The 24519-nt window shown below is 41.2% G+C and overlaps 1 protein-coding gene and 2 long non-coding RNA genes across 4 annotated transcripts; 2 read left to right on the forward strand and 1 right to left on the reverse strand.

The window, feature by feature from the left end:
* Nucleotides 1-960: 960 nt before the first annotated feature.
* On the reverse strand, nucleotides 961-17253 carry LOC116721103 (uncharacterized). The gene is made up of 3 exons (XR_004339520.1): nucleotides 17237-17253; nucleotides 13572-13573; nucleotides 961-1568 (listed from the first exon to the last, which is right to left on the reverse strand). It is a non-coding gene; the product is annotated as an uncharacterized LOC116721103 (long non-coding RNA).
* On the forward strand, nucleotides 7739-11086 carry ptmab (prothymosin alpha b). 2 transcript variants are annotated; one of them, XM_032564614.1, is made up of 5 exons: nucleotides 7739-7922; nucleotides 9821-9886; nucleotides 9961-10045; nucleotides 10132-10217; nucleotides 10302-11086. In XM_032564614.1, the coding sequence occupies exons 1-5, from the start codon at nucleotides 7878-7880 to the stop codon at nucleotides 10338-10340; spliced, it is 321 nt and encodes a 106-aa protein (XP_032420505.1). In that variant the 5' UTR covers nucleotides 7739-7877; the 3' UTR covers nucleotides 10341-11086. The 2 variants fall into 2 exon arrangements, with proteins under 2 accessions (XP_032420505.1, XP_032420504.1); XM_032564613.1 differs by lacking the exon at nucleotides 7739-7922 and adding an exon at nucleotides 9076-9751.
* LOC116721094 (uncharacterized) lies at nucleotides 15200-23895 on the forward strand. The gene is made up of 4 exons (XR_004339510.1): nucleotides 15200-15485; nucleotides 18102-18249; nucleotides 20762-20796; nucleotides 20877-23895. It is a non-coding gene; the product is annotated as an uncharacterized LOC116721094 (long non-coding RNA).
* The last annotated feature ends 624 nt before the right edge of the window (nucleotides 23896-24519 follow it).

The following is a 24519-nucleotide window of genomic DNA, read 5'->3' on the forward strand; positions in this document are numbered from 1 at the left end:
TTTGGATTTTTTCTTTCAGACTAAACTCTAAAAATACGATCAAATAGAAAATATTAAAATGTTTTTCATCTCTCCAGTTTAGAAGCAGATTCTGCCAGAAGGATTCACTGGTTGGAAGAAAATCTGGAACTGAAGCTCCAATAAATGAGCTGCTTTCATCAGAAAAACACCACAGCATGATGCTGCCACCACCATCTGTTATCATGACCGTGTTCAGGTTGATAAATGAAGGCCACAAAGTTCATGAATCGACTGCAGGCCTGGACTGGTTGGTGGCTGATTGACCTGGAATTTTATGTTTTATCAATCAAGTTCATTTGTGCAGCAGATTTCAGATAAAAAGCTTTTCGTCATAAAATCAAAATCAAAAGGCACCAAAACATCGTACAGCCAGCAGTTTGAGGACATTTTATCGAGTGCCATCATCATATATGTTGCATATTCATATATTAGACTAAATTATGTCAACAAATGCACGCCACACTTTTCAGAATTTTCCCAATTTTCTTTCCTTTTCATATAAAACTAACAAAATGTCACAAAATGTTGTCAAAAAGCTACAAAGATGATGAATATTTCTGAATCCTGTTCTGAGATGATCAGTAGCCAAATTAAAAACACGTAGAAAACTCTAAATAGATGCACATTCCTAAACTGCATGACTAATATTTCCAGACTGAGACGCTGGTCTGCAGGACGTCTCTGATCCTCTGTCCTCCGGGTAACGACATCCATCAGCATCGCGTCCTTGCTGCCTGATCGATAGATCCACACAGATCCAGAGGAGATAGAGAGGCAGGCCGGATGCACGAGTCATGTGACTCTGAGGGGAGGCTGTGATTGGCTGTGAGAGGAACGTCTGATATTCTGGAGCTGATCTGGATCCATCCATCCATTATTGAACAAAGGAAACTGTGCAAAAAAACTAACATAAAATAAGTTTACATGTCAGTCTGGATATAAAAATACATGTTTTTAATCATCATTAATGTTTACAATTATTTCAGTTTTTGATAAAGTAGAGCATCAAATGTTGAACAACCAGCATCATGTGTTGGCAGAAACATCAGCCTCCTGATAAAATGAAGAAAGGAGTTCCTCAGGGGTGAGTGTTCGGTGCTCTAAGCCTTTTGGTCATGATAATGACTGGATTTAAATTTTTAATCAAGTTAACTGCTCATATATTGACAAAAGAATCAGCATTTTCAACCCAAGAACACTTTTTGCTGCCAAATTGTTGATTTAATAGACAAATGAGCTCAACAACAGCGATATTGTTTTTAATCTGTTCTTCAGGTTCTTCAGCCATCAGATTGGAGAGAAGAGTTTTTCCATCCATTCAGGTTTCCAGAGTTTCAGGAAGTCCTGATCATCCATCCTGGATGCTGACATTAGCATTAGCAACATGTCTGGCATTGAGATGCTATTTTAGGCTTGAATAGCTTCACTGATAGGCTAATTCCTTTAAGCACAACTTGAACACAACAATAGTGTTTTCCAGCGACCCATCAGATCATTTCAAAGCAGAACTGAACCCCCGAGGGAAGCAGCTCCGTCGTTCACTGTTGCTTGTGCGTCAGATTTATGGGCAACCAGAAACACAAGGATTCACCTCTGTAAGTAAAAAATGTTTTTAAAAGAATTAGTTATTAGAAATTAACAAGATAAAATCTCAGCCCTACTAAGAACATATTGTATTCAGAACTATTCACATCCTTGGAGATGCACAGGTGGCCTGGACTCCACCTGTGGAGGAGGCGAAGCTGCTCAGGTTCTTTTGTTGGTCGGTTTTGGTTCCGGTACCAGACAGGAAGCTGAAGCTCCATTTTCTTCCTGTAGATGTTTTCTTTTCACCTCCTCCTTGTTTCTACTCTCATGCTCTTTTCCTCTCCTTCAGCAGAGCCTCTAGGCTGATCCAGGGTTTGTTGTTGGAGGAACACTGACCCGTCCTGGTGGATATTTGCTTCTCAATAGTTCAAATAACACCAGAACTTTGACTCCAAAACCCAGAGGAGTTGAAAAGCAGGCAGAGCAGAGAGAGACATGCGCATCACATCCCCTACTCCAACATCTTTCTAACCTCATCATCAGACAAAGATTTAAAAAGGAGTAACAAAAGCCAAAGAGGTGGATTAGCATCTTCAGTCAGAAACCTCTTCTGATTCACTGCGATACTGACTGCTACTGGAGATCCTTCCTGCCAACAGCATCACCAGCCACAACAACATGAAGGTTCTCCGTTCGGGTCTCGGTCTCTACGGAGAATACTTTAAAAACCAGAGCCAAGAAAACCTCCAAGGATTACGAGGATGACCTTTAACCTCCAGAGATTATCAGCATGCAGGAGTCTGTGAAGTTAATAAAATATACAAAATGTTGTTTTTCATCTGCCTGAGATTCACAGATTTATTTCATTTAGGCTTGAAAGCTGATCAATAAGTGATCTGATTCTAAACATGTCTGAATTTTTTATCTACAAACCAAACTTAGAAACATTTTAACAGAACAAAGAAAAGAAAAAAAAACAAAATAATTAATAGATTTATATGAAATACTGGAGATACTATTGACCAGGTCAGGAGGTTCTGACCGGATCCAACCGGTCCTCGTGGTGTCCAGTTGTTTTTCCAGCAGAGATTCTGTGAAGTGGTTCTGGGTTTCCTTCCCTCAGTCCAGCCTGATTTTGATGTTGGACCTGGACGACCCGTTCAGTGTGGATCAAATGAATCGGACCGGTTCTGGACAGACAGCACCGGTCCGATTCACCCAGTCGACCTCTTTGGGTTTAAACGGCTCGTTCCGAGCTGCTCAGAGGAAGTTCACCATAACAGGAAGTTCCATCAGAGGAGCCAGCTGCACTTCCTCCAGTCCAACAGCTCTGCTACTTTGGGTTCTGCTGCTCTGGTTCTGGTTGAAGTGAACTGAACCGTATGAACCATGTGGCTTATGAACACCAAGAGATCATGGTTCTTAGTCTTTTACCAAAGGCAAAAGAGAAATCCTACAATTGCTCAAATCTGACGGTACTCTATTTTTGTTTCCGTTTGGTAAAGAAGGAAGTTGTGTTCAGCGTCTTCTTCTGAGGTTTTCATGTTGTTTCCTTCAGTGCTTCTTGGTGCAGCGCCCCCACAGGTGAGGAAAGGAACAGGTTGCTCAATTAGTTCAGATGGTTTGGCTCAGTGCAGTGTGAAAGAGAACCACAGCCGCTGGAGATGAAACAAATGTTGTCAGTTTGGTTCCCAATCGAACCGAGTCCACCGGACTATCAGGTGTGAAAACACAGTGAAAGCAGCTGAGCTGAAGTTGCCGCTCCTGAAGCATCCATCCCCGTCCAGCAGGTTCAGACATGCCGCTGCGCTCCTCCATCCTTATCTCCCAGTGCGCTTCATCCACCGCTGTTATATCAGGCTGTGTGGGACGGAGCAGGAAAAACCGGAAAAAGACGGATCCAACTGCTGTTTGAGTCATGTGTGGTCTGGAGGAACTGATCTGAGCTGCAGTGGGAGGAGCTGATGAAGGAACCTGCATCCAGCTTCTGTCCCTCCAGACACTGTGGTCTGAATCCGGCTCTCCTGGAAAACCTCCAAACTGGAGCCAAGAAGCTTCCTGATCCACCTAATCCTAATCCCAAGGAAGAAAACTATCATCTGGTAAACCCTCCACCTCCTGTATGGCAGATAATTAATGCCCACCACCAGTTTCTTTCTTCACTAGATGTTTCAGACAGCTAGGAGCAGTAAAAACTAGGAGTCCACCGATTACACTTTTCTGGCTGATGACCAATTTTTAAAAATTCAGATTTTAGCCAATACCATTTTTTGTTTAAAATGTCACATAAGTTGACAACATTGGGGTGACAAAGAAGAGGATTGTGGTTGATTTTCAGAGCTTTGCAGAGGCAGATAAGATTGATGGATACAATCCGTTACTCATGTACCGGCACATATCAGGGAACCCTGAGCTGAAACCTGCATGCATGGTTATGAACACCTGGACAGATTCTCCTGCCATGAGCCTCATCTTCTGGTTTTATGTCTGTTTGTGAGACAGTCATGGAGTTTTCTGCTGTAGATCAGAAACTATTAGATATTTATGCCATGTTTTGATAATAATTCCTTTATTATTATCTAATATTACTAGTAAAAGACTACTGACACCTTTCAGCTGTGTTTTGATGAAATTGTCATGTGAATTCTGAGAGAGCTTTTCAAAAGTTGCAAAAAAGAAAATGTGAATTACTTGTTTTTCAGTCTTCAGGCTTCGCAGAGCGTGATTTCATCAGAACATGGCTGGAATAAGAGAGACTATAAGAAACAGCATGGAGCACATGTCTCAGTGAAAATACAAGAGTGGACTTAGAAATGTTTCTGACTTTCGTGCCTGTGGTAAGGCACAGAGCAGCAGTTGATGGGAGCATTCACATTTTTCTGCAAATGTGTTTCTATCTCCCCTCTAAAACATTTATTCTTTTGCAGAGAATCTGAAAACCAGCTCAAAAACCTTTTGGAAGTTGAGAAACATTTTTTGTTTCCTTCAGCTGTTTGAATGCAATATTTCAAAATTCACATTAAAATAACGTTGATAGAAACATGGATACTGTCGTCAATAAATAAATGCTTCTGATCGGTGTCAAACAAGCTGCAAACACACGAATGATGCAAACTCCAAAACACAAAGACAAAAAGCAAAAACCAACAATCAACTAAACAAATGCAAACAAAAAACCTGCGAATGTAGAAAAATTGCTGTGATCAATAAACAAAATTAATGCAGGAAATAGGAGAAGAATGAAGGAAAATGCTGCATTTATAGATAAAATAATTACATGTATGAAATGCTGCAAACTCGCTCCAAAAGCAGAAGTCGTCCAGACCTTGAGAGGGAGTCGAGTAAAAAACTGTACAGAACCAGACTCTCAGCAAAGACGGAACCTTCTGAAGAAAGTTGGAGGAAGGACAAAAAGGTTCGTTATACTTCATGTATTTTACATTATACAACGGGAGCATATTTACGTAGGTAAGATTATCTGCTCTAGACTCCCCCTAGTGGTCTGGAGGACTTGTGCTTTGTGGAGTGAGTTTGCAGCATTTCAGACTTGCTGTTGTTTTTGCTATTTGTGGCATTTTGATTTCATCTCCTATGATTGCAGCATTTTTTGTTTGCATGAGTGTTTTGTGTTTGGAGTTGGGATCCTTCATGCTTTGCAGCTTGTTTTACTGTTTGCTGGTTTTTGGATCCATCAGCCACCATACAACATGCCTGTAAAGCATGATGTTAGCAGACAAGAGCAAGAACCTCAAACAATGCAGCGCGTCTGGAGACTTTTGTGTGGAGCCATGATGAAGATGAGCATCATGTTCAATTATAAAGCTAATAAAACATAAGACGAACATGTAAGCCATGAATCTTGTTGTTATGCATTATAGATCAGGTTAGCATTTGGACTAACATGTTTTCACAGGATCTTTCATTTTGGAACCTATTTCTGTTGTTTCCATGTAGAAGCAGGGTACAAATGAATCTTAAAACTCATTTTATGATATCATTTTTAAGCTGAAGTGTTTTGCTTTTCCTCCGTTTGTTTCTGTAGGTTGAATTTTCTGTTAGGTTTGTTTTAGGAACCACGGCCACACAGACTGCTGTAGGAAAATATGATATTTGCATTTAACGTGTGGCTTTAGTAATGAGGCAGCGATGCTTTGAGAGTCTGAGAAATCAACACTAAACGGTGATGTTTGGGTGAGAAGAGCCTTATTTGGTGGCAAATAATCAGTAACTGGGATGGATCTTTATATAAAGTAATTATTTATTTATTAAAAACTCCACAGAAAGTTAAGATGGTCTGTGCTAATTTTATTATTCCAACATATAAAGGAAGTGTAAAATATTTTTAGGAGATTCAGTAGCAGAAATGAAATAAAACACCAGCAAAGAGTTTCAGCAGAAGATGACATCATTTAAAGCTCAAACTGTGAAACTGAGTGTGAAAGTAGAAACCGTGAAGGAAATATGAGATTTCTGTTTATCTCATGTGAGGAAAGTTATTCATCATTTCCCACAGTATGACTATCTTTTCTTTACACTAAAACTGAACCTTCAGGGGTTTAAAACATACTCAGCTCAGTCCAGCAGCTTTGGGGAAGTAAAAACTTTTGTGGGATTTTGAAATATTGAATTTTAGTCCGTTTAAATGGACTGCACAAAATTCAAGGTGAATTGAAGCCGTTTGGTTGAAATAGTTGAATTGTCTCAGTAAAACACGGTCAGAGGGAGAAGATTTGGTTCTGCTGAAGGATCACTTTCTCCATCTGTTCTCTCTGATAACCACATTAATATTTCATGACAGCAACAGCAACAGGGAACAGGCCAGGTTCTGTTCGCCTGGGCTGTTCCGTAGAACTCATGTTTATCTGAGAGATTATTAGAGGAACCAGAGTGAAAAAGAGGCGATTTTACTCGGCAGTAATCAGAAAACATAACATGGCCACAGGCTGGGGAGAAACTCCACACCGACTCCAGATCCGCGATCCGGAGCCGCTGCTTACAAACAACCAACTCACACCGGTTTAAACTGACGGACGGTCACGGGAGCCAATCAGCGGCCGCTGTGCGCCTAAGCCTTGTTTATTTCACTCCATCGACCAATCAGCGCGGCGCTGTGTCGGAGTGCGTCACCAGAGCAGAATGTGAATGTGGGCACGCGCTGCTCTGCTCCCATCCCCCCACAGCAACAAGGAGTAATGGCGGCCGCTTTTTTTCTGAGTGTCGCTTTGTCCCGCTCTCAGTCAGCCTGTAACAGACATGAGTTCATAAGTGGGTAAGAAAACAGAGGGTCGCGCCTCATGAGCACATAATTATTACGATGATTTTCTGTTTCCCGCACTCTTGTCATCGCATGTTTTTGTTATGTCGCACTGTTTTTTGGTTTTTTCCACTTCTGGTCCCTCCTCCTCCTTCTCGGCGGGGCTTTTCTCTGTGGGCTCCAACAATGGAGGAAATGAGGCCAGCAGCTTGTTCACACCAAACTACACGTTAAAACTGCGCTCTGGTGCGTTTACTCGACGGATAGTGCGTGTTTGTGCGTGGGGCCACCTTCCCGCACGGGTTTTGAGTGAAGTGTGTGTGAAAAAAACGTGTAGAGTGTGAAGTGCGCACATTCAGAGCTGAGAGGGAGTTTCAAAAATGGACGTTATGAAGGGGGAGGGGCGAGCAGCCGAGCGGGGGCCGATCACCGCTTCAATTAAACTCCATTTCTCCCCCAAACTCTCTCAGCAGCGCAAAAAAGATACTTTTATCCACCAAAACCGACTGTTTTCTCACAGTTTCTCCATTTCTGCGCTTATAATCCCTCTCCGCGGCGGTGGGCGGGAGAACCGGTCCGGGTTCGCCTCCTGATTCCCCCAGCCGGCCATCAATCAATCAAACTGACACCACGTCAAACGGAGCGCTCGTTTATTCGATGAATTCACTGCGCAGCTCGGTTCGGACCCGGTTTTCTGGCCTCCACGGTGTCGGACGGGCTCCGTGAGTCACGGTGCGGTCCGTTCCGCTGCCTTTAATCGGTTCGGATTATTTGTTTTTAGCGGAATAGGGACGGTTGCATGGGGAGAACAGAAGGGGGCGTGGCCTAAGCAGATAGAAATTCTACCCATTGTTCCACTCCGGCGCGCGAAGAAAACACCTCTGTGCTGCCAGCAGCCAATCAGCGGCCGGCGACCTCCGCGAGGCCCCGCCCATAAGCCTATATTAAAGGCTCGGCCGTGAGCACCGTCGGCCACTGGCACAATCTAATCCAGTTAGATCCGCAGCCGAGCAGAGGGGATTTACTTTATTCCAGCTTTCCTTTCAGCCGTCCTTTATTTTATTGAACTAAAACAATGGCGGACACGCAGGTGGACTCTGGCTCGGATATCTCTGCCAAGGTAAGCCGCCGCTCACCTTCCCCTTCCTCCCTAAGCCCCTCTCCAGCTTTACGCGTCTCCAAGCCGTAACCTAGATTTTCACCAAACCTTTCTCGCGCTCATTCGAGCCCAGAGGATCATAGGAACCAGTGATCGAGTAACCGAGCCGAACCAGCCGGTGGTCCCGATACTGATGGGGAGGGAGAGGGGGGCCAGTAAATGGACCCCTAGAATAAAGCTGGGAGTCGGAGCTCCGCATCATGGAGATCTGCGCCTCCAGCGCCGCGTCTCATTGTCCGGAGAGGAAGAGTCTGCGCGGGGTTCTTTGTTTATACAAGCGGCTTGGTTCTGCCGTCCAGCCCGAACCGGTGCGTTACGCACGGCGCGCTCTCCAACACGCACTTATCGCGTTTTTCCGCTACTCTTATCGCCGATTGAGGCGCCGATTCTCACATTTTTTTCCCTCCTTCGCGTCCTGAGAGATGCTGGAAGTGATTTACATTCAGAGGACAATCAGGTTCGGACTTTCTGGGGGGTCCAGTCTCCTTCCGGATGTGTGTGTCGGCGGAGCTGCCGGGGCTCCGGCGGCGCTCCGGTTCGGATGTGGAGAGAAGTTGATGCGTTTGAATGGAGCGCGGAGCGGCAGGAGGTGCGGAATTCACGCTGTCAACTTTCACCTCCTCCAGCTTGTTGGTTCTTGTTGGTCCATCTCTGGTTCGGTGTGTGACCCAGCAGGCACCTGCCGGCCGCCGCAGTCCGACCCGGTTTGTTTACGGACGGGATCGGGTCGCCGCCTGGGAGCCGCGCGGCTTCCGCTTCTTCTTCAGCGTTTTTTTCTCTTGCAGCGTGTTTCGATTGTATCTCCGGGGGGAAACTTTTTCTGTCTCATTTTGTAACCTTCTTCATTGTGTGCGCCTGCGTGCGTGTGCGCGGGCGCGCCGTGGAGGTGTGATGTGACGGCGCTGGTTTTCCCCTCTTTGTGGTTCTCCCTCCGCCGTTCCGACTGTGAGCCCACTTGTTTTGGCTTCAGCCGGACTTTGGTTCTGGTTTGGTGAAACTTTAACCGGTTCTGGTCGGGGTGGGGGGGCATGCCGTGTTTCCGCAGCAGCGGCGGCGGCGGGGCGCGCAGCGGGCAAACGGCAGCGCAGCTCCGGCTGGTGATGAATGAACATCCGGAGGGAGGCAGAGAGGGGAAAGTTCGGCTCCGGTATTAGGTGTTATAATCCGGGGGGCGCCTGCTGCCTCTATTTTTAGTTCTGGGGCATTTTTACGCACACGCGTCTTTTTACGCGCGGCGCGCACCACGCGCTCTCCGGCGCTTCTGAACAGCTTAATGGATTCCAACCAATGAGATTATATTAAGCAATTAATCAATAACTGTAAATGCAGTGGGTGCGTGGGCGCGCGTGTTGCGGGGCGCGCGGGAGGGAGGAGCGTGTTTCCGGTGAAAGTGTTTGTGTGGACGCGGTTTAACGGCGCGTTTCGGTTCCGTTCGGACCCGCAGCCTTTGCCATGTGTCGTCTTCTATTGTCCTCCGTTACAACAAGCGGCCAGCAGCAGCAGCGTGCGTCGCTCTCCTCCGCCTCCTCTTCATCACCCTCCTCCTCCTTCTGCGCCCTCCTGTGTTATTTTAAATCGAGCAATGCATCCTGGGTATCGCAGTGCTTCTCCCGGGCGTGTCTCGTGACATGGCAGCAATGGCAGCCAGGCTGAGGACTACAATACCCAGAGTTCCCCTGGGGCCACATCAAAGTATCAGATTACAACACATTAGAGCGGATGGAGGGGGAGGAGGCAGGGGAGGATCTGCAGAGGATCTGCTGGCTAACAGGGCTGAACAATGTGCAGCTGTAAGTAGGCCAGTGGGTAGAAGGGCAGCGCTAACCGCTACGCTAACGCTAATGCTGCTTCTGCTGCAGGACCTGAAGGAGAAGAAGCTGGCAGAGGAGAAGGAGAACGGCAAGGATGCTGCCACCAACGGGAAGGTAGGGGCCCAAAACTTCTGGCCGAAAACCTGTAAAGGGATGAAAACTTTAGCTGACAGCTGCTCTTCCTTCAGGAGAATGAGGAGAACGGTGAGCCTGAGGTAGACGAGGAGGAGGTGGATGAGGAGGAAGAGGAAGAAGAGGAGGACGACGGAGAAGGTGGGACGCCATCTGTTACCATGGGAACGGAAGGGGTGGGTGTTTCTAAAACCTCCAGACCTTTGACCTCTTTCTGCTTCCTGCAGGAGATGAGGAGGATGAGGAAGATGATGAAGACGAGATCGAGGGCGGCACAAAACGGGCAGCTGACGACGACGACGAGGATGACGAGGTGAGCCGCCGGCAGCCCTGACCCCGTCCTGACCCCATCCCAACGCCGCCCCCCATCCTAACGGTGTCTCCTCTCCTCTTTCAGGACGACGTCGAAACCAAGAAGCAGAAAACCGACGATTGATGCGTTTCTGCGCGGCGCCGACCTGCTGAACCACTTCCTGGTTCTTCACCTCTGACCTCTCTGACACGTCACAGGTGGAGGGGCGGGAGGACTGACCTAAAGGAAAAAAATAATAAAAAAACCAACATGGTCATTAGCAAGTAGAGTTCAACAAGCATCACCACGTCCACCCCCTCCCATCTCCCTGACCTCTGACCTCCAGGCTGCAAGACAAATTTTCTAGAGGACCCGCCGCCTCGCCCGACGCAGAAATCTGGCTTCTCTTCAGCAACAACAACCCCAACGGAGAATTTGTTTGTATTTTTATTTACATTTTATATTTTTGTACATATTGTTAGGAGAGGGAGGGGGGGGGCAGCTTCTCTCTCGGCAGCGATCTCGTCAGACCAAATCGGTGCTTCTTCTGTAACGAAAAGATTTTACTTGGTTGACCATGTTACAATATCTCAGATACTAGAAAACCTGTAAAAAACAAAAAAGCTAAAAAAAAAAGAATAAAAGCTGAAAGGCAACCTGTTAACGCCGCTGAACTCAGAGCATTCCAGTAAATTTAATGTATGTACTTTAGCTGTACCATAACTAGTTTGTTTGTATGGGAGGGTAAGGCCAAAGAGAAGAGCCTCTGTTTCCTTTTGTTCTTTTTTTTTTTCTTTGTCAGCGACATTTTGTTTTATGACGGCCTGTTTTGATGTATGTGCGAAGTTTGTTGTTTGACAATAAACCGGACTTTTATTTTGTGAGTTGTACTTCACATCTCTGCCTGGTTTCATTTCCTCTTCCTGGCGGCGGGAAAACCCGCTCAAGGTGAGTCAGGAAGTCGCTCCGGAAATGTTGATTTACGACATGCATGACCTACAAAACGCAGATTTTTAGATTTAATCTGAAAAAACACCTAATCTGGATGAGCTTTTTTATGAAAGTCAAAATTGTGGAAAATTAAACCTGTTTTTGCCTCCAGAAATGTCTCAAATTAATTTTAGAGCTTTACTACCTTTAAATTCAGATATTTTTTAAGTCAATTTAGTTCAGAAATTTTAACACAATGTTTTACTTTGTGATAAAATTCCTAAATAAATGGACTTTAATAGCCAACATATTAGATGTTTCACTGTCTTTTTCTGTTATTGGTGTGATTACATCACAACAATAAAAAACATTATTATACAGAAATGAATTTATCTTAAAATTGTTGGTTTTAAAAAGGTAAATCTGACAAATGAGTCTCATCAGGATGTGTATTTTAATTTACTGAATATATTTATTGTCCCACTGGAAATTCAGGTATATTCAGCATAACTGATTTAGGTACATTCACACAGCAAAATTCAAAAGTAATATATATATTTATATATTTAAAAAGTTAAGAATAAAATATTGCAAAAATATCATAAATCGAGTTACAAGAAATAAAAACATACCATCCAAGTCAGTATATTTGAGTGGGATTAATTCTTTTAAATGTTCAGTATGTGCATTTATTACAATATATGAAGAATAAAAAACAGCACAGATGTAATTTAAAATGAGCAGTAGGGGTGTGAGTACTTCCTGGTTTTATCAGGAGCGGTTAGCAGCCGCTGGAAGGATCTGTGTTAACGCTGCTTAGCGCGCCGCGGACGCAGCCGCCTGTCACTGCAGTTCAGCAGCTTCACACATGGAGACACGACTGTAAGATCCAACATTTTGTATTAAAATTATTATAACAGGAACAGGCCAGCTAAACATCTTCACTCAGAGCCAGCTGATGCAGGGAACTCTGGGAAGTTGAGTCCAGATGATCCTGGGTCCAACAAGGACCACTGAACCTGAACCGGTCACTGGTTTAATCTCTGCTGTGTTTCTTCATGTGGGTTGAACTGTTTTTACAGTAGGAACCAACCAACCATCCAACCAACCAACTGCGGTTGCTTCAGCAGAAACATGTCAGAGTCTGAACCTGGTAGGAGGTTCTGATGGTAGGAGGATCTGATGGTAGGAGGTTCTGATGGTAGGAGGATCTGATGGTAGGAGGTTCTGCTGCGTGTCGGGTCGGGTCATGTTGGCTTCAGCCTGCAGCACTCAGAGAGGAATGCAGCCAGCTGTTCAGTCTGTTCGCTCCAGTCCTTCCAGGAGACACCAGTAACCTGCTGTGGACTGTGGGAGGAAGCCGGAGTACCCAGAGAGAACCCAACAATAACATGGAGAACATGCAGATAGACCCCAAACTGGGATTTGAACCCAGAACCTCCAGGCTGCAAGGCAGCCGAGCTACCAACTGGTTTGATTTATTCACTCTAAAATAAGGTGATTATTATCTAAAATATGATTACTTTTGTTTTTTTTATCTTTTGATCTTTAATCTTGATTATGATGTGAATATTATTTAGTTCATTTTTAAAGTATTTATTCTATTTTTTCCTGTTACAGTTGTATACTTTTATACATTCAATTAAATTATTTTAATAATAAATACTAAATCAATTTTATAGTACATTTTTATGATAAAATTATATAATGCATTTTTAAAATAATTTTTTATGACTATTTTTTCATTGATCTCATTGGAATTTTATTGGAACAATTTAATTCAGTTATTTAAATAATTTCTTCATATATTTTATTTTTTAATTCATTTAATTTAGATTTTTAATTGGATTTTATGTTTTTTATTAGTCTGACTTTATTTCTAAAGTACTTCCTAAATGTTTCTTTGTGGTATTTAGTATTTATCATTTTTTTATTTATGCATTAATTTAGTGGAGATTTTTCTCCAGTAATTTAAACATTAGTTTCGGTTCTGTTCGTTGTAGCGCCCCCATCTGGGCACCAGTCTCTCCATTCAGAGTTGAACACTTTCAGTCACTGAAATGTTAACATTGATGAGTTGATTTGTTCAGGTTTCAGAGGTTGGAGCAGGTCAGACTGGGATCAGCTTCCAGAACCAGTTAAACCAGCAGCTGCTGGTTAAACTGGTTTCCATGTCAGCTTGACCCTGCAGGTCAGCAGGTCAGCAGGTCAAATCATCTCTGATCATTTTACACTTTCAATTCAGTCTAATTATCTAAACTTATTCATCTTCATCAAACATTTGGAAGAAACGAGAAAATATTTTATTAATTTATGTCAAAACTTTGACCTTTAACCCAAAGGCTTCTGGAAGTTAAAACTCTGCAGCTAAACGACTCTAAACTAATCAATCAATCAATCAATCAATCAATCAATCAATCAATCAATCAATCATGTTGTTATCACTTCTTTCTGTTCAGGTTTATGGAAGCAAACTAAAATCATGTGAAGAAACAAGAAAGATAAATTTGGACAATAATAGGAGGAAAATTGTAAAATTAATGAAAAATGTGCAGAAAAATGTTGAGTTTTCATTCATGAATCAACAAACATCCAACTAAAGACTCTGTTCTGATTGGTTAAATTATAAAATCATAGAACTGATAAAAAAAAGGGTGTAAATATTAACAAATTTATGATTTTATTTTCAGATTTCAAACCTTCAGTGCAGTTAAACATTTAAAACGATGAAAACGTTTTTGTTATTTTATGTTATTTGTTTGATTTGGAATAAGAACTAAAACAAATACGGGTGTGAATACTTTATGCAAACCTGGATTGGATCCAGAACCAGAACCTTCTGGAAGGACGAGGCACAGCTGGGACCAGAAGTTTACATACCCCAGCCCATCTGTCTCACCTTCCCGTTCTGAGAAAAAGTCATGAAAATTCTCTAAATTCCAGAATAATTTCTGTTTTTTTTTTTCTGGTTTTGTAAATTCCTTCTATCAGGTCAGAAGTTTACATACACACAGGTCACTTTGCCTATTAAGCAGGTGATGACATCATCACTGTCGGCTTCTGGAGCAACACCTGGCAGAGGCTGAAGGATGGAGCGTCCACCTCAGCTGTGACCTCTGACCTCTGACCCAGAGGAAATCTGAGGGCGGAGCCGGAAAGAGTCCTGCAAGCCCGACCCAGTTCCATCGGTTCTGAATCCAGAATCCAGGAGGACTAGAGTCAGACGCTAAGTTTAATAATATTTTATAGAATATTATTAAGAATAAATTAAATAACTATAAAAAAAATAATAAGTATTTATTTATTTCCTTCACTTTATCAGGTAGTTGAACCTTTTTAGGTCCCTGAAGACAATTAACTCAGTTATTATCACTATAAATGTAGATTAGTTACATGCATCATTTTTTTAAAATCAATCCTTTTCCGTTTCTTTCTAGATTCACAATAATTCTGGTTTGTTTTGGTGATTAGCTGTGAAGCCAAATGATCGTTGGGACCTGAATGAAAACCTGAATCCTGTCCAGTTTGAGTTTCCTTTCCTCTTTCTAACTTTCCTTTCCTTCCTAACTTTCCTCTCCTTCCTGAGCTTCCTTTCCTTCCTGAGCTTCCTTTCCTTCCTGAGCTTCCTCTCCTTCCTGAGTTTCCTTTCCTTCCTGAGCTTCCTTTCCTTCCTGAGCTTCCTCTCCTTCCTGAGTTTCCTTTCCTTCCTGAGCTTCCTTTCCTTCCTGAGCTTCCTCTCCTTCCTGAGCTTCCTTTCCTTCCTGAGCTTCCTCTCCTTCCTGAGTTTCCTTTCCTTCCTGAGCTTCCTTTCCTTCCTGAGCTTCCTCTCCTTCCTGAGCTTCCTCTCCTTCCTGAGTTTCCTTTCCTTCCTGAGCTTCCTTTCCTTCCTGAGCTTCCTCTCCTTCCCTCCTTCCTCCTCAGGTTGAGGTTCGGAGCCAGATGTGCAGCCAGCAGCTGCTTCCTTCACTCTGATGAGTTCAGACTTGATATGAACTCACTGCTGCAGGCTGCAAACATCAAGCCAGACCTGCTGCAGGTAGAAAACATACGGCTCACCTGTGCTGCTTGTTGATTGGCTCTCAGGATATGAACTCACCAATCAGAAGTCCAGGTCTAGAATTTAAACCCACAGGTGTTGTTTTCAGCGGTCAACCAATCAGAAAGCAGCATGTAAATTCGGGTCTTTGCTGACTTCCCTGTCCTGAGTTGAAACTAGGAACCTTTTTCTGCCTCAGCGAGGAGACGATCAGATCAGACTGAAGCTGAGTGGAAACAACCTGAAGGTTCAGAGGCTGCAGTGCTGCACCTGCACCTCCAGGGGGCGGTCTGAGCTCCTGCACAGCTGAGCAGGATAAACAGGTACAGTGTGTTTTTAACAACTGTAGCAGTAAACAGTTGGTGTAATTATCTGCAGTTTCCTGCCTTGAACATGAGTTCAGTGGATCTTCATCGAGCCTGCGCTCTCTGGACGACGCAAAAAGCTGCAAATAAACGTTTAATTTCTGTCCAGACGTTCCCACAGCAGCAGCAACATGCCTCAGTTATTAATCACTAATCCTTCAGAGAGGAAAACAGATTATTTAAAGGTACAGGGAGAACATGAGGCCTGCAGCAGACACACACAGCTTCCTCATGTAAGATCAGTTCTTCCTCAGTGCGGTGCTGCCATCTGGTGTCCAAACTCAGAGTTGCAACCTGTGTCCTTAAGTCAGTTTATCTGTTCTGCACAATTTACAGCCTACAAATGTCTCAATGCATTTCACAAAAAAGTTAATTCAATACAACATATTACAGATAAAGTTAATCCACTCCAATATAATCCTAAAAATCAATCAGTGCATCAAGAAACCTCCATCAGAACCAGAACCAGAACCAGGCTCAGTAAGAACAGCAGACCAGTGGTTCCCTCCAGTAATGACTTTGATTCCCACCTCACTGATCTGCTTATCAATAACTAGACTTCAACCTTCAACCGGCAGATTGCTATGTATTTAGCTGAAGTAACTGGACTGCTGCATGTTTAAACAGTGATGATTTCAATAAGGTGTTTGGCTGCACTGCAGTTCCCTTATGTCAGCACAAACTCTAGAGGTTTATTTTCATGTCTTAAAAAAATCTCTTTGCTGTCTTTACTTTAACTAGACAGCCTCTTCATGGTGTTCCTGTGTGGTGGAGTTACCAAGATCTTCATGCTAATGTCAAACATCTGTTCTGAACTTCAGAACTGTTAACATATTCATATTTTTATAAATATAAAACATATTATAGGCATTGTCAATAGTAAAATAAATCAAATAGTTCTTTTTATTTGCTTTCGGGAGTTTAAAGTTAAGTGTTAACATTCCAGAGTAAAAAGGAGGCGTCTGTATTTACCGAACACCCCCCTGTTTTTTTGTAAAATGGTTTGTTCCGCCTTAGCGCGCTTGGCTATGTTTGTTAGCAGTCAGAAGAAAGAAAGATAGTGAAAATTATAACTATACTGCCAAGGAAAATATGACAAAACAGAATTTAAAAAGAGGGAAGATAAAAAAGAAGAAACAGAAAGCAAAGATGTCAATTTGCCACATAGGTTTTCACAGATAGGTGAGTAAAATATCTTGTGATTATCAGTTTGTTAGCTCAGCTAGCCTAGCTAGAGGCTAACGTTCGCCTCCGTTTTACCCGCATTTCATCTGTGAAGGAAATTGTTTAGTAAAATATTCATATATTTAGCTTGTTTCTGTACTTTTGTACCACATTTAAAACCGATAAGTTATAGTAGGCAGCAGCTCCAACTCCCCAGACTAGCTTAGCTCCGCCTCAAAGTGAAAAACATGAAAAATTCTGATCAATGACATGCTAGGCTAGTTATCATCATTGGAGGAAATCTATCTTGCTTTTCTGTTTTTACTAGTGCACAACAAAACTGAAATATTTATAACTATCAAATTCAAACGACCATTAATAATAGTAATAATGAAAACTCTGGGCTGGAGGCTTGGCGGTTTGCATTTAAGCTACAGGTATGCTACCACTTTCCCTCCTAAATTATCCGTCTGGTGCTCCTAAATGCAATTAACAAAATGCAGCATTTTTTGTGAAGTCTGCCTTACATTACCAGTATTTTGTACAGTGGCTGTTGCTTGTGGGGAGAGAGCTAAAACTGTTTTAAAAACTATTTGAGGTCCAGTATGTCTCTAGACAGACTATGCAGTAATTACATGTTGTCAATTGAAATTCAGTTGCTTAGAAAGCTGGACCTGGATCAATCACTTTATTAGAAAGAAGGCCCAGGTTACTGGTTAATGGCATTTTTGAGGGAAAGGTTTGGGTTTCCATTAGTTATTTGTTCTTATCTTGTTAAAAACAAATCTGCTGTGTTCACTACTTGGAAGATGATAATGTTAATGTATGTTAATTTAATTATTAATTATCACTATTATTATTATTATTATCATTATTATTATCAATAATAATAACAATTAATTATTATTATAATTAATTATTATGTGTTAGAAATTATAATTTTACAACTGTTATAAATGCACATGTAAGTGCATTTGTTGTTGTTTTTTAGCTTTGAAGAATTAAATAAAAATAATTTGTAATTTTTCCAATTAAACTGTAGTAATATTTGGCCGTTAGCAGCAGTCAGTGCGCCTGAGTTGCTGCTAGTTTGCTGTAAATGCCACTAGAAGAAGAAGAACGTTTGAGCAGTAACTGCAGCAATGAGGCGTTACATTTCAGGAGTTGATAAAAACATTTCAAAGAGGAGTCAAGGGAAGAACTGAAAGTTAAATGTTTTATTTTTAATTAAAAATTGGAACAAACCGACAGGTAAGTTTGACTGGCTCATGTTTGATGAGAGCAGCCAGTCAGTGTTTTGTTTCATATGCAGTACGCGTCCTCCAGCAGTAAGGCAAGTAGGTTTATTAAAGGTATAAAATATTTATATTAGAGGCCATAATGGACGTCATATCTTCTAAATGCCACAAGGAGGTGAAATGCATCGTTCAAAGAATTACGACTCCGGAGAAAACTGTTGATGAGCCTGAAAACCGGCCGTCATGAAAAGCTGAATGTAGAAGTTCACACCCCATGGGTAAAAAGGAGGACACTTTAACGACTACGAATGGCTCTGCAAGTAAGTAATCCATTTAAGATTAAACATGTATCATAATGTTAGCTAAGTTTGTCTTATAGTAACACATCATGCTCTGTATTACTGGCAAATGGCTACCCTTTATAGACTGAATATTAACTGAGTGTACAGTTATTTTGGTGTTCCAACTAAAGTTATCAAAGTTTATGTTGAAAATCAGGCGATGCTATAAAATATTTCTCCTCCTTCATGAAAAGAAGTGAATAAAGACAGATGGCACCAATGTGAACAGTAAGGAGGCCAGAGTGGTTATGGAGCACGAAGCTGAAGTTTACAAAAGTCCCTCAGGGCAGAAAGAGACCAAGCCAGTTTATTCTCCACTAGGGCTGTTGTAAACAAACATTTTAGTAATCGAGTAATCTATCGATTATTCTTGCGATTAATCGAGTAATCGGATAAAAAAAAAGATCAAATAAAATATTGGTAAATCTGGTATAACGCCGGTGTTACTATCAGAGATCAATATCAGTCTAATTTTTCATTTTTGAACTTTTCTAACAGTTAATCTTCTGTAGTTTAGAAAACTAACCTGTAACAATAATATCTCACTTTCTAAGTTAACCTGAAGTTATACAAAAATCTGAAATTATATTCAATTTAATAATAAAGAGGCTCACAGATACCCTTATAAAAAAATGTCTATACTCCAGCTTTTAGTTTATGTATTCATCTCCAGTCAGTTTAATAGATGAACTCTCACTTTGCCCCTTAACCTAACAAGCTTTGGGTTTGAGAAAATGGGAAATGTCGCCTGGAGTTTGGGGGGCTTGGAATGGTGGTGGTGGTGCAGGCGAACGTAAGAAGGGAGTGAAAATACAAACAAACAAACCTAATGTGTGTGTTGGGGGGGGGAGACACGACCGGCAGACCAGGGGACGAATGTAAGAACTGGGGCAGCAATATGGGGTATTTACAGCACCTTCGTTCGTCACACTCAGAAACTCGTCTACAGCCATGAACCGCCACGACGCTCCGCCAGCCGTTTGTTCAGACCAGGATGATATGAAACTGCTGCCATCAGGCAAGAGATACAGAGCAATAAAAACCAGTTTTTACCCGATGGCAATCATGGCACTAAATTCAAAGGCATAAGAACTTCTGCTCTTGACACCACTTTGTTAAAATTTATTTCTCATTTTGTACTATTTATTTCTTTATCTTTGTATATTATGTATATACACATAACCTGCATCTTAACTCGAGTCGAGCAAATCTCAGTCTTGTTGTAATCTGTTGATGACAATGACAATAAATCTTATCTTATCTAAATTTATTATGCGGTTCGTCTGTAAAGCTACACTTACACTGTAACCATCAGCTACTCAGTTCAGTTCAGTCTATCTGCTCACCTATGAGAGCCCCCATGGGCCAAACCTTACAAACCCTCTACTATCAAACTCTCACATACACTATCAAACCTTCTTACAGAGTTTGATTGCAACAAAAGTTAACTTAAAATCTCAGTTTCTGATTGGATAAGGCAAAAGGATAAGGTGGGTTTTCACGGACAGGAAAATAGCTGAGCTGCAGAACTCACAGAGAAAATGAATATTTTAAATAACATCGTTAAATCTCCTACAGAAGTGTCAGCATTAAAAGAAGTGTTAGATAGAAGCTGACAGCCAGCATCCCCATCTACCAATGCGGTGAAGCTAGCAGCTTCTTCGGAAATGGCAGTAAAGCCTGCACTCGATTTTAATGTGTGTGATGGCACAAGTTACGGCGCCCTCTTTTCAAAATAAAAGCACACCTCCGGTTTATGTTTGAGTAACACTTTAAGTTTCTCTCCGGCGGCTATAAATGTTTAAAGCTTTGAGTTAATTCACTTGCAAATGACATTATGTATCTGAAAAAAATAAAAATATATTGTTAGGGGGGAAAATTCCTGTAAAGCACATATGTGCAACCTCAGTTAAAATTGGTCTTGTAGAGGTGTCCCTGTGTCATCCTGAAGTGAGAGAAGCCACTAGTAAGGTATTGTTTATGTAATCAGAAAGATTTTTTGCCTGTCAAATGTCAGCAATTTTGATTGAGGTGCTTCCTCAAAGCCTGCCGGGATCCTGCTGTGTGGATGGAGTCAAACTTCACGCATGATTCACTTGAGCAACTTCTCCCTCAAAATTCAGGCCTCAACAGTTGCTGCGTTTCCGTTACAAACTTTGTAGATATGTCTGTAATGTTGACAAAACGTAATTTAGTACAGGAATAAGTTTGTTTGCGTGACGCCATCCTCCTCCTCTGACTTCCTGTCATCTTCTTCCTTTTTTCCGCCTGTAGAAACATCCGGTTATTGATCCTGTGATGTGAAGGAACTGTTTCCATTGCAATTTAGCTAAATACACTAAATTTCTTTACAGCTGAAAACCCATCTCACCTTAGTGCTAAAATTTAGCAACAAACATGTTTTTTTTACCTGGAATTGGCATATTTCCATAAAGGGAATTTATTTTTTTTATTTCCAATTTGCTTAATTGTTTGGTCAATGGAAACAAAGCAAGAGGCTCAAGTTCATGGAAAATACAACACAAGGTGAGAAATCCAGCAAGTAAATGCAAATTGCAAAGTTGTTAAGGATTTTCTATAATAAATGAAGAGTACTAATCTGGCAGCCTGCGTGGACCAGCACCAGTGCAACGAGAAGGCCTTAAACTCAGTGGGGAAAGCAGAAATCTGTCTGCGTGAGAACTTGCAGAACCGATTCAAGGACATGAACTCCACTGTTCTTCATGCAACCAAACTGGAGGATCTGAAGTCTATGGTAAAACATTGTGAAGGTAAATACTTTGTCATAATATCTTTCAACATTAAGATCATTTTCACATTTGGATGTTTATGTAGTATAACTACATATTTGTAAGGAAAATACTTTTTGAATGTTGGGGTTGTGTAGACTGTTAAAGTTTGAAGTTAATAGTTAGTTAAAAATAACTTATTGCACCACACATCTGTTAAGGTGTCCATGCTGTTATGTTAAATTGGTTTGTGTACGTACATATTTATGGTAAACTTATTTATAAGGGAGCATGATAATTATCTAGAAATTATGACGTTATTCTTATCGTTCGGCTGTCAATACGAATAGCACTGATAACATATTCAGTGTTGTGGTTCTTTTAATCAAGCGGTCTCACCTGCACAAAGTTCAAGTGGTATTTTCATAATGGGAGAAAACAACTTTCTGACTGGAAATAAATCATTTCAAAATCTCCTCACACCAGAAAACAGCTCTGATCATTTTAATGTAGTTCCAAAATGACATAAATTATTCAAACAACAGAAAGGTAAACGTGAGGTCAGAACAACTCCCACTCTGAAAACTTCCAACACCTTGTGAATGCAGCCCAGCTTGTCAGGAAATAGAGAACATGGAGGCTGAAGTTTGAACATTTTTTAAGGTTTCAAAGGAAGACAATCTGCTGGCTTTGAGTAACAAATGTTGAAAAAATCTTTTGGTATGAGAAAACCAGCACAATCTTTAGCATGTTCAATTTGATCAGTCACCTTAAACACAGCTATTGTTTTGACGGAGCGTTCAAAGCATTTTAGGACGCCTCGATGCTAAAGACAATAGCAACAAGCCTCCAAGAAACCGTCGGGACTCCATCCGCTTTTGACGAGAATTTGCCCTTGAAGAAACAAGAGATGAAGTGATGAAAGATCTCACGATGGGAATGACGGCGACTGATGTTCTTCTACTAGATAAGTATGATTTGACTTAAAAGCTTTGATTGACAGCAATATTAATAATATAAGCTTCTTCTTCTGCTAATAATGGCTTAGTGTAATTGTGCCTTCACTGGTCTTTGCTTCAAGGATATAAGTGTTATAAATATCTATAATTATACATTAGCAACATAAATGTGTCTTCTTTAAATCTAACTCGTCTCAGCATTTTCTAACTTGTGGGATGCATTTTTTTTTTTCAATCATAGTTATTTTAAATCCCTGATTAATTCAAGAAACCTTGTTTTTTTTTACATCAGTAATCAATGAACCACATTCAAATATATGTGAATTTGAGACTTTCTGTTCAGTTCTGTCAACTGTTTTTGGTCTTTAGATTATTGATGTTACAGCCTTACAGTTTTGTTCACCAATCTGTCATTTCCAGGTATGCTATCGGCTATTGGTGTTATCTGTTATAAGTGCTTGGAATGAGAAAACTATTGATTACCAACATCGGTTTAAAAAAAAGTTATTGTGCTCCCCACAATAGTAGATGCTTTATCTGACAGACATAAGAATAAATCATACGATTTATATAATTTGATTGCGGGTAGAGTTTGTAGCCAAGGGAAGAATTGCACTCAAAATAGCAAATTGTGTCTGGTGAAATGTTTTTATTTGCTCCCCTGCCTGGGAGAACTTTACACAGGTCTTATGATTAGTGCAGAGTTCTGTGATGACCTCAGGTCTGGCTCTGGTTCTGATTCCAAAGAGAATCTCAACAGCCAACAGAATGGGTCAGGAAGAACAACAGCAGAACTTCCTCTAAGCAGAACCAGTGCGTTTTTTGGTTGGTTCTGTTGCATGTTGTGAAAGTCCAAAGCCCCCCTTAACGCTCCATCTACCTTCATCACAAAGTTAAAGCTGGGAGGAGCTGCTTCAGGTAACAGTGCTGCTTTGTTTTCTTTAAATGAGGATGAAAGTCCCACCTGAGTAGGTAACTGAGGCGACGCTGCCACACCTGGGGCCTTCAGGTAAGTCCTGCTGGTGTACCAAACCTTCTCAGTCTCCAGTGATTCAGGGTGAGATATTAATATTCGCAACACGTATGTGTTAAATCTTCCACTGTGAAGTACAAACTGTATGCGTTTGTGTGCTGAGGGTAGGCCTGCGTATTGTGGCCCATTTTCTTAATAGATTCAGTTCAGTTTGCTCTTAAAGAATGAAAATTACTGAACTGTTGCAAAATACCTTTTCATGTGGTTTCTACAATAACTGACCTCTGCTTGGTAAATCTTTCAGTTCACTTTGGATTTTCCAGCTGTTTGTCATTTCTTGTTTTAAATCCAAAATGGTTGCTGATGTCAGATCTTCGTTGGGGTCACTTGCTCAGTGCAGCGTTCTGCACAAGCGGCTGCTCTGTCTTTCAGCTTTAACCTGATGTCACACATTACTGTTGAACAGTCTCATGTCCTACAAATCAATATTGCTAAATTTAAACGTGATCAATCCAAAATGATGTAATTTTATGCCATACGATTAAAGCATGTTGCACAAATAAACACATCTCCATAGGAGTAATAAGAACGTTGCTGATACTAATTTTTTTTCTAGCTTTGACAGAAAAACAGGATCCATGACGATAATAAAAACAAATTTTTGTTTTCACTGTTTGTAACAAATTTTCTATATGCTTTTTAAAAGAAATCTCTTTATCTAAAATAAAACCAAGATATTTATAATTACTGACAAACTCAATTTGTGCACTGTTGAGGAAGAATAATTTATAAATTAACTTTGGAAAAAAAAGTTTGGCTCTGTCTTCCTCTGGATCCCAGGTCCTCTCAGCGGGCGACGTGCGGCCACAAGGAAAACAACAATGCATGTTGACGTCACAGAATTACAGAGTTTAATCCCATACAAAGCAACGCATGAATTAACAACAAAACCGCAGAGGAACAGAGATATACATTCATTACCTGAGACAGGAAAAAAATACAGAAAGAAAAGACAAAGACGCGTCTTTGGAGAGAGCTGATGCAAAAAAGCAAAATAGTGGCAGCTATCTGAATTATTACTCCTGTGCACGAACTCTTATACTGAAGGTGTGTCTTTCCTTTTTAATATATTCAATTAAGGCGTACCTCTGGTTGACCAACTGGAAGCTACCTTGGACACTCAGAAAAACTTAGAAACTCCCCCTAATTTACGCCAAAGATCAAAGGCCATTTGCTCTCTGGTTCAACAAAAGAGCAAACAGCTGCATCCTGGCCTTCTGGGTTCTACGGTCATTTGGGTAAAGAAAAACATAAGATAAGATTTCACAGATACCTGTGGAATCCGGAGTCTCTCCCGTTATCTCTCCTTACATAAATTCTCAGGACAAACTTAAATCCAGTAATTTGGTTCAAGGAAAAGTTATCTTCACAAAACCCAGTTTTGCTCCTCTGCACCCAGCACCTCAAAAGATTGAGTCTTGCCAAAAATAACACATAAAATCAACAGAACAAAATGAGGTATAATTCCTTTTCTAACCTATGAAACATAATATTCAATCCTAAGTATACAAGTTAACACAATCATTTT

Source organism: Xiphophorus hellerii, chromosome 6 (assembly GCF_003331165.1).
Source record: "Xiphophorus hellerii strain 12219 chromosome 6, Xiphophorus_hellerii-4.1, whole genome shotgun sequence".
NCBI classification, from domain to species: Eukaryota; Metazoa; Chordata; class Actinopteri; order Cyprinodontiformes; family Poeciliidae; genus Xiphophorus; species Xiphophorus hellerii.